The sequence below is a fragment of the Erpetoichthys calabaricus genome, chromosome 3 (genome assembly GCF_900747795.2).
Source record: "Erpetoichthys calabaricus chromosome 3, fErpCal1.3, whole genome shotgun sequence".
Taxonomy (NCBI): domain Eukaryota; kingdom Metazoa; phylum Chordata; class Cladistia; order Polypteriformes; family Polypteridae; genus Erpetoichthys; species Erpetoichthys calabaricus.
This window is the reverse complement of record NC_041396.2, coordinates 184807688-184819777: the sequence shown is the minus strand read 5'-3', so window position 1 is coordinate 184819777 and position 12090 is coordinate 184807688. Positions and strand designations below refer to the sequence as shown.

Here is a 12090-nt window from a genome sequence, read left to right as displayed (position 1 = left end):
CAGGAAACATGGCGCCTAAGCGGCACAAACACTCAAATGTTTGGTTATACTTTACGAGAAAGGATGACAACAGGGCAACTTGCAATACTTGCAAAGTACATATTTCATCAAAGGGAGGAAACACTACGAATATGCAAAAGCATTTGCTCCCGCGATAACCTTAAATGAATGTCATGTTTTTGATCCGCTCCGGACTAGTGAATCTCAAACCAGCAGCAGCGGTAACGTTTGCACGTCCTCTCCCGTTAATAAGGCAGGTAACTAATCAACTAACATTGCATATTATGTTAGCGCGATTTGCCTTATTGCAAAACCTGCTATTACTGTGCATTGCATTTAGATGACCATGACGAGAGAGACAGAGAGAGTCTGGCTGGCTTAGATGCTGGCAGTTCTCGCTGCAGTCTACCGGTAGCTTCTCCTTTCACAGAGGCGGGGAAAAGTAAAAATTCCTTCCTGAAAAAGCAGATATGCTTATATTTCTGCAAAAGAATTGTTAATTCTCCATAGTTGATGGTTACAGAATTGCACAGTGCACAGTTCCATTGGACTTGAGTTGATTGTATTTGTTGCTGGCTGATGTAGTTTTATTTTTGAGTGCTCAGCTCATATATACTTTTAAAAAGGAGAGTGTAAATGTTACTGGACATTCTTGTGTAATTGCCACAGAATTATTTATGTTATACTTTGTTGTTGCTACAGAAGAATATTTATTTTATTACTATTTTACTTTTACAAATTTTTTTCTGGGGACCCCGTGGCACCCCATCGAGGAGCCGTAGGCTGTGGATCTCTTAAGATCTCACTGTTGGGTTTGTAAGGTCATGCTACTCCTAAATTTCTGTCTTGTTCAAAGATAAGATATAAAACAAAGTTCTAAGCTAATCGACCTGTGTGTTCTCCTTTTTTAAAAATAAGAATCGATAGGAGAATCGATAAAGAATCGAATTGTTAAACAGAATCGAAAATGGAATCGGAATCGTGAAAATCTTATCAATTCCCATCCCTAGACAAGGATGTTTCTTTTCAATAAAGTCAAGTGTTAGGCAAGTGTCATTAAATAGCGCCGCTGCACGATCAGTTGCTACTGGTGTTTCTTTTCAATAAAGACAAGTGTTAGACAAGGATGTTTCTTTTCAATAAAGTGTTAGGCAAGTGTCATTAAATAGCGCCACTACACGATCAGTTGCAACTGGTGTTTCTTTTCAATAAAGTCAAGTGTTAGGCAAGCGTCATTAAATAGCGCCGCTGCACGATCAGTTGCAACTGGTGTCTCTTTTCAATAAAGTCAAGTGTTAGGCAAGCGTCATTAAATAGCGCCACTGCACGATCAGTTGCAACTGGTGTTTCTTTTCAATAAAGTCATGTGTTAGGCAAACGTCATTAAATAGCGACGCTGCACGATCAGTTGCAACTGGTGTTTCTTTTCAATAAAGTCAAGTGTTAGGCAAGTGTCATTAAATAGCATCGCTGCACGAACATTTGTAACTTTTTCAGGGTGTTTCTTTTCTTTAAAGTTCGAAACTTTTCCCCACATTGCAAACACTTCCTTTATCTCACTTTAAGAGACAACCTCCTCCACGATCTCCAGCAGAACCTCCGTATGTTGCCGCGTCTGTAGTTCTGTCAACTCCTCCGTCGTCAGTTCGTCAGAATGTGCGGCGACAAGCTCTTTGATGGCTCGTACAGTGCATCCGGAAAGTATTCACAGCGCATCACTTTTTCCACATTTTGTTATGTTACAGCCTTATTCCAAAATGGATTAAATTCATTTTTTTTCCTCAGAATTCTATACACAACACCCCATAATGACAATGTGAAAAAAGTTTACTTGAGATTTTTGCAAATTTATTAAAAATAAAAAAGTTGAGAAAGCACATGTACATAAGTATTCACAGCCTTTGCTCAATACTTTGTCGATGCACCTTTGGCAGCAATTACAGCCTCAAGTCTTTTTGAATATGATGCTACAAGCTTGGCACACCTATCCTTGGCTAGTTTCATCCATTCCTCTTTGCAGCACCTCTCATGCTGTGCACAGGCATTTTAAGATCTCTCCAGAGATGTTCAATCGGATTCAAGTCTGGACTCTGGCTGGGCCACTCAAGGACATTCACAGAGTTGTCCTGAAGCCACTCCTTTGATATCTTGGCTGTGTGCTTAGGGTCGTTGTCCTGCTGAAAGATGAACCGTCGCCCCAGTCTGAGGTCAAGAGCGCTCTGGAGCAGGTTTTCATCCAGGATGTCTCTGTACATTGCTGCAGTCATCTTTCCCTTTATCCTGACTAGTCTCCCAGTCCCTGCCGCTGAAAAACATCCCCACAGTATGATGCTGCCACCACCATGCTTCAATGTAGGGATGGTATTGGCCTGGTGATGAGCGGTGCCTGGTTTCCTCCAAACATGACACCTGGCATTCACACCAAAGAGTTCAATCTTTGTCTCATTAGACCAGAGAATTTTCTTTCTCATGGTCTGAGAGTCCTTCAGGTGCCTTTTGGCAAACTCCAGGTGGGCTGCCATGTGCCTTTTACTAAGGAGTGGCTTCCGTCTGGCCACTCTACCATACAGGCCTGATTGGTGGATTGCTGCAGAGATGGTTGTCCTTCCGGAAGGTTCTTTTCTCTCCACAGAGGACCTCTGGAGCTCTGACAGAGTGACCATCAGGTTCTTGGTCACCTCCCTGACTAAGGCCCTTCTTCCCCGATCGCTCAGTTTAGATGGCCGGCCAGCTCTAGGAAGAGTCCTGGTTGTTTCGAACTTCTTCCACTTACGGATGATGGAGGCCACTGTGCTCATTGGGACCTTCAAAGCAGCAAAAAATTTTCTATAACCTTCCCCAGATTTGTGCCTCGAGACAATCCTGTCTCGGAGGTCTACAGACAATTACTTTGACTTCATGCTTGGTTTGTGCTCTGACATGAACTGTCAACTGTGGGACCTTATATAGATAGGTGTGTGCCTTTCCAAATCATGTCATATCAACCAAATTTACCACAGGTGGACTCCAATTAAGCTGCAGAAACATCTCAAGGATGATCAGGGGAAACAGGATGCACCTGAGCTCAATTTTGAGCTTCATGTCAAAGGCTGTGAATACTTATGTACATGTGCTTTCTCAACTTTTTTATTTTTAATAAATTTGTAAAAATCTCAAGTAAACTTATTTCACGTTGTCATTATGGGGTGTTGTGTGTATAATTCTGAGGAAAAAAATGAATTTAATCCATTTTGGAATAAGGCTGTAACATAACAAAATGTGGAAAAAGTGATGTGGTGAATACTTTCTGGATGCAAAATCGACCTAGTGGCGGCTTGTATCTCAAAAAACTCGTACGTTGGGGCACTCGTATCTCAAGGAACCACTGTGTGTGTGTGTGTATATTATATATATATATATATATATATAAAGCAGGAAGTGTGGTGTAGTGGTTAAGGACTTAAAACCCTGAGGTTGTAGGTTGAAATCCCACTACTAACAATGTTCTCCAACTGGAAACCCAAACGAAATGTAACCAATTGTATCACAAATGTTGTAAGTCTCCTTGGATAAAATGTGTCTGCCAAATATGTAAATGTTATATATACATCTTGTCATTTTGGCAGCAAAATTCTGTATTACATTTGAGATTCCTGTTATGCTGGCACAGGGATGTTTTGTGACAACTTTTATAACCAATATGAAAATAGTTACAGTATGCAAACCCTGAATGCAGGATGGCAAGAGGAAATATGAGGAGTTGAGAGAAATGAGAGAAAGGATTACTTCAACTAAGGAGCCATAATACATTGTCTAGTGCAAAGACTTTCTGGGGAACTACCCGCTTATGTGACAAAGAATGAGCTGTATGGGATTTAAATTACAACGGGTTCTCACAGGATTAAATCTATCATTCACACTCAACAGTTTAAAAGTTTTTTTTTTCTCATTTAGATAAATGCAAAAATCGTGTGTGCAAAAATGCCAAATGGGAAAATTATGAAATTTCCAGAGTTTAGATCTCAGATGGCTTTTTCATGTTAACAAAGGTAAGTTAGTATTAATATTTCTGTTCTTACCTAATCGATTTTATATTCCCAACAAATGTCATGTCTTCAGTTCAAGTAATTTATCATGCCACAAACTGGGATCCAGCTTTCAATTTATGTGATTTTGAACAAATGCTATAATGCTTGTAAATTTAAAACCTGATACAGAAATGATCGCACCATTTTCACTTTTCTAAAACATGTTCCCAGTTTTAAATGTTTTCAATATATTCCCTCTTTAGACAAATGTGGCCTATCAAAAGCATTAAACACATAAATTGTAATAAAAGTTGCTAAACACATGATTTGTTACATTCAAAATATTGTCTGTTTGTTAGCATAAAGGAATGTTATGCTACCCAAAAATGTTATTTTTCATGTTACTTCTATGTGTTGGCAGAGAAAATTTTTTAGTCTCATCTCTTCATGCAGAACAACAGAAAAAAGGTTTATAGTTTAACAGAGCAAAAACAATGTGAAAAAAATCCATCAGAAAAAAAAAAAAAATTCTCATTCTTTTCATGCTGCAAAATCCACGTCTATTATTAAATTGTATGCTCAATACACGCAGAATGCCGATTTTTTTGCTAAATTATCATTAATAGTTATTTCTGAAAAAAAACCAGCATATATTGTAAACACGAAAAGGCATTCCCATAATGCAGTGCTTTTGAATGTGTTTTGCATATATTAAGAATACAACTGAATAACAGCAAGTGGTGCACTGGACACAAGTGAGTTCTATTACATCATAAACTTTTTTTTCCCCTTGTTCTACATGAAAACACAAGATATATTTTTTCTCAGCCATCAATACAAACTATGATACATATAGGAAAGTCCCAAGCCTGGATAAATGGGGAGGGTTACGTTAGGAAGGGCATCCGATGTAAAATTTTGCCAGATCAATATGCGGACAACAATACAAATTTCCATACTGGAATGGTTGAGGCCCAGGTTAACAACGACCATCACCAGTACTGTTAGCCAACAGGGTGCTGGCAGATATTGGGCTACTGTTGGCTGAAGAAGGAGGCAGAAGATCAGGAGGAAGGTAAAGACAGTGGAACTGAGGGCAGGAACTTTGAATGTTGGCAGTATGACTGGTAAGGGGAGAGAGTTAGCTGATATGATGGAGAGAAGGAAGGTTGATATATTGTGCATACAAGAGACTAAATGGAAGGGGAGTAAGGCCAGGTGGATCAGAGGGGGATTCAAATTGCTCTATCATGGTGTGGATGGGAGGAGAAATGTGGTAGGGATTATTCTAAAGGAGCAGTATGTCAAGAGTGTTTTGGAGGTGAAAAGAGTGTCAGAGTAATGATTATGAAGCTGGAAACTGAAGGTGTGATGATGAATGCTGTTAGTGCATAAGCCCCACAAGTTGGGTGTTCGATGGATGAGAAAGACGATTTCTGGAGTGAGTTGGATGAGGCGATAGACAGTGTACCCAAGGGACAGAAAGTGGTGATTGGAGCGGATTTCAATGGACATCTTGGTGAAGGGAGCAGAGGAAATGAGGAGGTGATGGGTAGGTATGGTGTCAAGGAGAGGAATGAAGAAGGTCAGAGGATAGTGGATTTTGCAAAAAGGATGGGCATGGCTGTGGTAAATACGTATTTTAAGAAGAGGGAGGAACATAGGGTGACGTACAAGAGTGGAGGAAGATGCACACAGGTAGATTATATCCTATGCAGAAGAGTCAATCTGAAGGAGACTGAAGACTGCAAAGTGGTGGCAGGGGAAAGTGTAGTTAGGCAGCATAGGTTGGTGGTCTGTAGGATGACATTGGAGATCAAGAAGAGGAGGAGGAGAGGGAGGGCAGAGCCAAGGATCAAATGGTGGAAGTTGAAAAAGGAAGACTGCAAGGTTGAGTTTAGGGAGAAGTGAGACAGGCACTGGGTGGCAGTGAAGAGTTACCAGACAGCTGGGCAAGTACAGCAGAAGTAGTAAGAGTAACAGCAAGAAGGGTGCTTGGTGTGACATCTGGACAGAGGAATAAGGAAAAAGAAACCTGGTGGCGGAATGGGGAAGTACAGGAGAGTACACAGAGGAAGAGGATGGCGAAGAAGAAGTAGGATAGTCAGAGTGATGCAGAAAGTAGACAAGAGTACAAGGAGATAAGGTGCAAGGTGAAGATAGAGGTGGCAAAGGCTAAAGAAAAGGCATTTGATGAATTGTATGAGAGGCTGGACACTAAGAAGGGAGAAAAGGACCTGTACCGATTGGCTAGACAGAGGGACCAAGCTGGGAAAGATGTGCAGCAGGTTAGGGTGATAAAGGATAAAGATGGTAATGTACTCACAAGTGAGGAGGATGTGTTGAGCAGATGGAAAGAGTACTTTGAGAGGCTGATGAATAAAGAGAATGAGAGAGAGAGAAGGTTGGATGATGTGGTGATAGTTAATCAGGAAGTGCAATGGATTAGCAAAAAGGAAGTAAGGACAGCTATGAAGAGGATGAAGAATGGGAAGGCTGTTGGTCCAAATGATATACCTGTGGAAGCATGGAGGTGTTTAGGAGAGATGGCAGTGGAGTTTTTAACCAGATTGTTTAATGGAATCTTGGAAAGTGAGAGGGTGCCGATTTTTAAGAATAAGGGGAATGTGCAGAGGTGTAGTAACTACAGGGGGATAAAATTGATAAGCCACAGCATGAAGTTATGGGAAAGAGTAGTGGAAGCTAGGTTAAGAACCGAGGTGATGATTAGTGAGCAGCAGTATGGTTTCATGCCAGGAAAGAGCACCACAGATGCAATGTTTGCTCTGAGGGTGTTGATGGAGAAGTATAGAGAAGCCCAGAAGGAGTTGCATTGTGTCTTTGTGGACCTGGAGAAAACATATGACAGGGTGCCTAGAGAGGAGTGGTGGGATTGTATGAGGAAATCGGGAGTGACAGAGAGTATGTAACAGGATATGTACGAGGGAAGTGTGACAGTGGTGAGCACTGCAATAGGAGTGATGGATGCATTCAAGGTGGAGGTGGGATTACATGAGGGATTGGCTCTGAGCCCTTTATTATTTGCAATGGTGATGGACAGGTTGACAGACGAGATTAGACAGGAGTCCATGTGGACTATGATGTTTGCTGATGACATTGTGACTTATAGTGAGAGTAGGGAGCAGGTCAAGGAGATCCTGGAGAGTTGGAGGTTTGCTCTGGAGAGGAGAGGAATGAAGGTCAGTAGGAACAAGACAGAATACATGTGTGTAAATGAGAGGGAGGTCAGTGGAATGGTGAGGATGCAAGGCGTAGAGATGGCGAAGGTGGATTAGTTTAAATACTTGGGATCAACAATTCAGAGCAACAGGTATTGTGGAAGAAAGGTTAAAAAGAGAGTGCAGGCAGGGTGGAATGAGTGGAGAAGAGTGTCAGGAGTGATTTGTGACAGACGGGTATCATCAAGAGTGAAAGGGAAGGTCTACAGGACAGCAGTGAGACCAGCTATGTTATATGGGTTGGAGACAGTGGCACTGACTAGAAAGTAGGAGACAGAGCTGGAGGTGGCAGAGTTAAAGATTTTAAAATTTGCGTTGGGTGTGATGAGGATGGACAGGATTAGAAACGAGTACATTAGAGGGTCAGCTCGGGTTGGAAGGTCAGAGAGGTGAGATTGCGTTGGTTTGGACATGTGCAGAGGAGAGATGCTGGGTATATTGGGAAAAGGATGTTAATGATAGAGCTGCCGGAAAAGAGGAAGGCCTAAGAGAAGGTTTATGGATGTGGTGAGAGAGGACATGCAGGTGGTGTGTGTAACAGAGCAAGATGCAGAAGACAGGACAATATGGAAGATGATCCGCTGTGGCAACCCCTAACGGGAGCAGCCGAAAGAAGAAGAAGATGAAAGATGTCTCTAGAAACCAGAATAAACAAACTATATAGAACAAGTAGGATTTCACATACTGTTTACAGTGACACTCATTTACTCAACTTTGTCTTGAAAATATAGAAAAGCTGAAGTGACTTTAACCAAAAACAACCAAATTTATACTTAGGAAACCACATTTTCAATTACCTTGTCCAACGCTACTGCAGTCTTTGTCTACAACAATTGCACCTGTAAGTTGAGTTTTGTCTGTTTCAGGTAGTGGCGCATCAGAGGTGATACAATAAAATAAGGCACATATGGGGTCAAATTCAGGGTCTGCTTCCAAGTCTCTTCTGGTGCGGGCATGCAGCTCCATGGTCATTAAGGTCAAGTACTGTACCTGCATATTTTGAGGATGGAAAAAGGGAAGAAAAACACAGCTGAATGCTGCTGTTGTGTAACGCCGCTATTGAACTCCTCACACACCTCCACCCTTAAACTTCATAGTAGATTTTCTTTTATTAAAGCAGTATTGTAAGTGGAGTTACAATAAAAATTAAAACAAAATATAACTCTGAAATGGTTTACTTTGAGTAATTCAAGAAAAACAAAAACTACTCAAACAGCCACATTTAAGTATATTTGGCATAAAGTAGTCCAATGTAATAGAAGTAACAATGATAGAGATGGGGAAAGAACATTCTGACTGCTCCAGCACTCTGTTGCCCCACAACAGCCTGTAACAGAACTGATTACTTTCCCTGTTGGACATTCCATGCCTTATGACTGGCTCAGAGATGCAGTAGGCCTAATCACCACTGATTTATGTAAAGCACGTCACTTAATGTAACACATTCCTATAGATCAGCCATTAGCAGTAGTGTATGTAGTACAAAAAAGTGTGTCATTATACATACACAAATGAGTCCTGTAAAGTGATTGGGGCACAAAGTCATCTGAGCAGAACTGCACTAAATGTGTGATTATCAGATATGTCCTAACACAACACTTTTATAAAATGGTGAACAATTTCAAAATGTTCTTTTTATTACAAATGGAAACCTGATCATAGCAAAAATCAGTTACCATTTTATTTTCCTGTCTATGCTGAATTCATATCACTGCTTCAGGAGGTGTTAATGGTACACAGGCAACATCATAAATTGAAAAAACCTGAATGTCAATGCAAGTTTTTTTTGCTTGTGCCTTCACTCCATTTCATGGAAATTATCTAATTAATAAAAAGATTACAGTTAAGGTTTTGTCTTCTAGGAAGTTGTACTTGATGATTTGTGTGTTAAGTGAAACCAAAGATTTTAGCCTGTTTGAATGAGGCGATACGTCTTTGTAGGACAGGTAGGTAAAATAAATTGAAGAGTACTGTGCAATGCTGTCAAAATGCATAAAGCTGTAATGCAGATTGAAAATAACAAAACTTCAAGGGATTCAGTCCATAGACCGACTACTTGGTTATAATTTACAGATGCCTACATACAGATTAATATTAGCCTCAACAACTGAAATAAGGCTGACGATCATTATTCTAGCAGTGACACAGCTGCTGCCTTTGTTGTTTATCATCTGTCACTATAATCATATTAATGCAAGTTAAGTAGGTTCTCTGTGTTCCAGAGCTGGTTATATCATTTTCATTTTTCATTATGTGACCCTTCCCAGCTGTGAGCAACATTGGTCATTAAAGTATAGACCTTCTACTGATGCCATCACAAACTGGAAAACTGTAACTGCGCACTGCCGATTGCCCGGTGGAAGAAGTGGACATCATTTGACACAGTCTGATCTAACTTCATACAACCATCACTAGACTGAAAGGTGTGCATTATCTGCATATTCTCCTTGGCTGCCATTTGACTTCATGCATATTAAAAATGCAATCTACTATTCTTTACTATATCATTTTTTTAAAAATTATTTTTGGGTTAAATTAAAATAATTTTATATGAACCATCAGACCAGTGTAGAAGCCAAACAAAAAAAAATCACCTGTTGTAGCATAGTAGGACTAATTTACTTCTAGCATACTATATATTTTTTCTTTGGAATTTATTAACTTAATTTCAACTATGTGAGATATGTGGCAATCAGATGCTGCTTGTCATGCCTTATGTCACAGATAGCTAACCTGGTCCAATGGTGGAAAAGCAGCTGTGGAAATTGTTATGCTCTTATTAATAAACTTGACAAAAAGATGGAAAGTTCAGCAATACCTCATGGAGGGCTTTGGCATCCTGAAGGTTTTGGATACTGACTTTGAAACCATAGGAATTATTAAGGGTTGGTCCTTCAATTTGTGAAGAATCTTTGTTAGGTTCATTTAAGGCAGCAAACTGATTCTGAAGAGAAAAAGTAAGAAAAAATTAATTCAATAACAGACAATCAAAAATCAAAAATTAATAAGCCTAAAGTTTAGCTTTCCAGTGGGGTGTAAGCAGGGCTCAAAGCAGGAGCCCCAGACCACGGATTTGAACATCTTGACCTTCCATGACTTGTCTTTGGTTACTTTATCTTGTTTTTTAAGACTGTGATAATGATTCGATTATCATTTTGTTCTTCCTGGTGTTCTGGTTATTTACATGGTTTATTTCCCTGTCAGCATGCTAGTGGATATGACATAGAAGTAGCAGCAGCCTTTCACCATTCACTGTCATTTCCCCTGATGTTTGCTTCCCTCATCATTAATTTTCCTTATTAGAATACAAATAAGGGAGCACTGACTTCAAAAAAGCAAATCAGTAGAAAATGACAAAACACAATATTTAAGAGTATAACAGTCAGGTAAGGCTAAAGTCCATTGCTACTGAAGCCACTGTACTTGGGTATCTAATTAAATGGGTTTAATTAAAGCACAAATAAGACTGTTAAGATTGAAAATATTTTGTTAAGATCAGCATCCATAGCTCATATGACAAGGAATGCATTAAGTAAAGGGCCTTATGCAAGAATCAGGCTAATATACCAAAGTCTGACACATGATGAACCCGTTTAGCAAATGAGCTTATTTGGTAAACTCATGGACAAACTGTTAAGGTTACCAACTCTACTAAATAACTCAGCAGTATGCGACAGATTCCCACAACCTTTTGCATGCAGATGAATGGAAGATTTTATATTGAATACTTGATGGCACAGCTAAATGTTTTATGGAAATAAGGTGAAATGTTACAAAATGTAAAAACAAAAATGTATTGTACAATTGCTTTAACTTTAACATACTTGGTTTCCCGAAGGTTTAAAAAAGTCTCACTGCTGAGATGAATATTTGGTTTGAAAGTCTGTTCTTGCATAGTATGAATAAAAATATTAACAACCGACTTCTACAATCTTTTTTCTGAAATGGACTATGGAATGAACATCACCTAATGTTAACTTTTTATCTTACTACAGTCCATTACCCAGCTGGGTATGACATCCTCCTATCAAAATGTGATTATGTATAATATTAATTACATGTTCTGAGAAGATATTTAAATAGTATTTTTTAAAACAATCACCAGTCTGTTTAATCTATCCAGTTCTCATTTGTTCTTAAAGACTGCTATGCACTCTGGACACATTTCAGATTATTATCATATTTTTTAAAGTGAAATTATACAATTTCAAAATTTTGGTACTTTGCTACAAATCGTGTGATCGATCACCATACATTTATACAAACACACATGGTGCAAATGTGCTTATTGCTATAACAAATGTAATGACTTTATAGTAAGCCTAACAGAATTGAAAATGTACAGAAATAAAACTAAATCAGTAAATATCCCACATCCATATAACACATACAGTACCTTCATTTGGGTTGTTAGCAGAACCCTTCTTAGGCTATCAGTATTACAAGTTCTTCGCTGATTCAATTTATGGGATTTAGAATCTAGAGAAAAAGAACATTATTTATATAACAAACACATACATACATCCATCCATTTTCCAATCCGCTGAATCCGAACACAAGGTCACGGGGGTCTGCTGGAGCCAATCCCAGCCAACACAAGGCACAAGGCTGGAACCAATCCCAGGCAGGGTGCCAACACACCACAGAACACATACATGACTATCATATAATGGAGATCAAAATGAAGAAAAAATAATAGAAATTTATAACAATATGCACTTTGTGAAATGCTGTTAGGGTGTATAGTAGGCTTAAACCGAGGTTCATTTCATAATGAAAACAATATCATAGGAGCACTTTTTTTCATTGTTAAAAATACCAGTTACTGTATTCTAAACTCACAA

At 39.2% G+C, this 12090-nt stretch overlaps 1 protein-coding gene across 1 annotated transcript in view; it reads right to left on the bottom strand.

Moving 5' to 3' along the window:
• The window catches only part of rev3l (REV3 like, DNA directed polymerase zeta catalytic subunit), a 334113-nt gene that overhangs the window by 53997 nt on the left and 268026 nt on the right, over positions 1-12090 (bottom strand). The window contains exons 15-17 of the mRNA XM_028797593.2: positions 11643-11725; positions 10065-10190; positions 8044-8236 (exon numbers count right to left, since the gene is read on the bottom strand). Of these exons, the coding sequence (XP_028653426.2) occupies positions 8044-8236; positions 10065-10190; positions 11643-11725 (402 nt within the window). The remainder of the gene's footprint in view (positions 1-8043; positions 8237-10064; positions 10191-11642; positions 11726-12090) is intronic.